This window comes from Nicotiana tabacum, chromosome 14 (genome assembly GCF_000715075.1).
Source record: "Nicotiana tabacum cultivar K326 chromosome 14, ASM71507v2, whole genome shotgun sequence".
In the NCBI taxonomy this organism is placed as follows: domain Eukaryota; kingdom Viridiplantae; phylum Streptophyta; class Magnoliopsida; order Solanales; family Solanaceae; genus Nicotiana; species Nicotiana tabacum.
Genome location: NC_134093.1, coordinates 86322990 through 86325970, shown reverse-complemented (window position 1 = coordinate 86325970; position 2981 = coordinate 86322990). Strand labels below are relative to the sequence as shown.

Genomic DNA, 2981 nt, shown 5'->3' with positions numbered 1-2981 from the left:
TCTCTTTCACTCTCTCTAGAAGACAACGCTGGAACCCAAACGAAAATCGTTGATTTCCACTGCAAAATGCTGTAAAGGTAATATTTTTCTCCATGGAAAGGCTTCGTTTTTCTCTCCTTAACAGTTTTTTGCTCAATATTTTGTGTGTTATTTCTGTTTTCTAGGGTTTTTCGTCTAGGGTTTTGATTTATTGTGTTTAATCGACATCCATACATTTATTTTTGTACTTTTAGTTATATATTCATAGTTTTTGTCTGCTTCAAGTGTTTGCATGCTTTATTATTAATGTGGTCCCGATGTGAAGTTATTTTTGGTACCGACATGATTTTTTATTTTGATAGATGGTTTATAGTTTTTGGTTCCAATATTCTAAGCTTTTCTATCGTTTAATAGGTAAATTTGTACCGAATTATATTACTTTCTGATTATAGTATTATGTGAGTAGGACCACCTTTAATGATGTTTTGGTTAATTTATTAAGGAGTGGACCTGAAAGTGGACTTTTATGTAGCTTGGTCCCAAGATCTGAACTTCTTCTTTATTTATTAACTTAAGTTGTCCCCAATTGTGTGACCTTTTGGTATTAAAGTATTCCGTGAGTAGGACAACATTCAATGGTGGTATGACAGAGATGGATGTGCTCTTTAATGTGTTGAAGGGGGACCCCTAGTCTTAACTGATTTTTTTACTTTAATTATTCCCTTTTTAGTTCTGCTTTTAATTGGTTTCTTTATTCTTTGCTAACTGGACTTATTTACTATATTTTTAGGTTATTAGAGATGGTGTTAGTTGATATAATATTCAATTATGGTTGTGATTAGGTTACACAGCCTGAGATCCTATACACAAAGAAACTGGTGCACACTTGGACAGGTTATGACTCAGACCTACTTTCATATATAGACATAGTGAATGAATATATAAATGATCTAGAGTTTGTATGGGTTCAACAAATTATTGTTGGTCCTTCTGGCAAATTTTATGAGATTGATGGGGATGTTGGGATTAAAAAATTACTTGGCTTGATATGTGATGAATATAATGTTGTTAACCTTTATGTTGTGGATGAATGTGAGCGCCCTATTCATGGTATCCCCGATATTGTATACCATAAAGAATCATACACCCATGAGGATGAGGCTGGTACTGACTGTAGCTTAAGTGACTTAGAATCTGACTCTAGTTCTGATTCAGAAGGATATGATTATGAAGAATTAGAAACATTGAAAGTACAAAGAAAGAGGGAGATAATTGAAGTACTTAATGAGTACAAAGAGTTCTATAAGGGTATGACCTTTAACGACATACCATAAGCTAGGAAGTGTATGAAGTTGTATGCTTTGGCAAACAAAAAAAAATTAGAATTGTTGAAGAGTGACAAAATAAGGCTTAGGTATAAATGTGATATATTTGGTTGTCCCTTTTTATGTTTGATATCCAAAAAGAGGAATGGTGGGGTTAAGATGAAGACATTAAATACAGAACATAATTGTGGTGTTGCTTATGATAACAATACCGTTGATTTCAGTACCATTGCACAGTATTTCAAGCTTAAATTACAGGATAATCCTAAGTGTAATGTAAAGGAGATGATGGCAGATTTGAAGAGGGTTTTTGAACTAAATATTAGTCATGATAAGTGTAAGAGAGTAAAGAGAATGGTCTTGGAAAGCTTAGATGGTAGCTTTAGTGATGAGTACAACAAACTTGAAGCTTATGTAATTGAATTGAGAGATAGTAATCCAGGCAGTGATGTGGTTATAAACCTTTTAAAGAATACACTTGAAGAAGGAACAAGAAGATTTTTGAGGATGTATATTTGCTTTCAAGCTTTAAAGATTGGTTTCAAGTTAGGGTTGAGACCTTTTATTGGTCTAGATAGCACTTTCTTAAAGGGGAAAGCTAAGGGCCAACTGCTAGTGGCTGTTGGACAGGATTCACAGAACCATTTCTACCCTTTGGCTTGGGCAGTTGTTGATAAAAGGACAAAGAATACATGGAACTGGTTCCTGCAGTTGCTTCAACATTCTCTGGACCTCAAGGATGGGGAAGGAATTACTTTCATGTCAGACATGCAAAAGGTATTTATATGTCAATCTATTTCTGTCTTTTTCTATTTATGTCCTATATTTCTATTTTTTCTATGTCTGTTCATTATCATTCTGTCTTTTTCTATTTTTTCCATTTTGGTTTTATAATTCTGTCCATGATCTACTTTTGTTGCTTCTATTTTATCTTTAATTCTGTCAGTTTGTTGTTCATGAAATAGTCTAAGTGACTGTATGTTTCTATAACTATCATAGGGATTAATTGATGGTGTTAGAACTGTCCTTCCTCATTCACAACATAGATATTGTGTTAGACATATTGAGGCTAACTGGTGCAAGATATACAATACTGGTGAAAGCAAAAAACTACTTTGGTGGTGTGCATGGTCTACTTATGAGAAGGAATTCAAGGACTAACTGAAGAATTTAGGGGAGTTGAACAAGGATGCAGTAGCTGGTTTGTTGAAGTACTCACCGCAGGCTTGGTGTAGAGCCTATATGGACACAGTGTGCAAGAATTAGTCAGTTGATAATAACTTGACTGAATCCTTCAATAAGTGAATTTTGGAGGCAAGGCATAAGCCAATAATAAAGATGTTGGGGGATATTAGAATCAAAGTGATGAACTTGTTAAGAGAACATGAAGATGAAATGAGGAGTTGGAGACATAACTTTAGTCCAAAAAGCATAGAGTTTTATAGTGAGTACGTGCAAATTTCTCAATCAGCTTGTAGAGTTAACGCCAATGGAGAAAATGGCTATAAAGTGTCAGAAGGTTCTGATAAGCATTGTGTGAAAATGGTTGTAAAGAAGTGCACTTGTAGGCAGTGAGACCTTACAGGAATCCTATGTCCACATGTTATTAAAGTTGTACTTCATAACATGGGTGATCCTTTGACAGAAATGAACTGGTGGTATAGCAAAGAGGCATTT

General features: G+C 34.5%; 1 protein-coding gene across 1 annotated transcript; it reads left to right on the top strand.

Annotated features, from left to right (window-relative positions):
* Window positions 1–1463: 1463 nt before the first annotated feature.
* On the top strand, window positions 1464–2465 carry LOC107792352 (uncharacterized). Its single transcript, XM_016614563.1, has 2 exons — window positions 1464–2081; window positions 2304–2465. The coding sequence occupies exons 1-2, from the start codon at window positions 1464–1466 to the stop codon at window positions 2463–2465; spliced, it is 780 nt and encodes a 259-aa protein (XP_016470049.1).
* The last annotated feature ends 516 nt before the right edge of the window (window positions 2466–2981 follow it).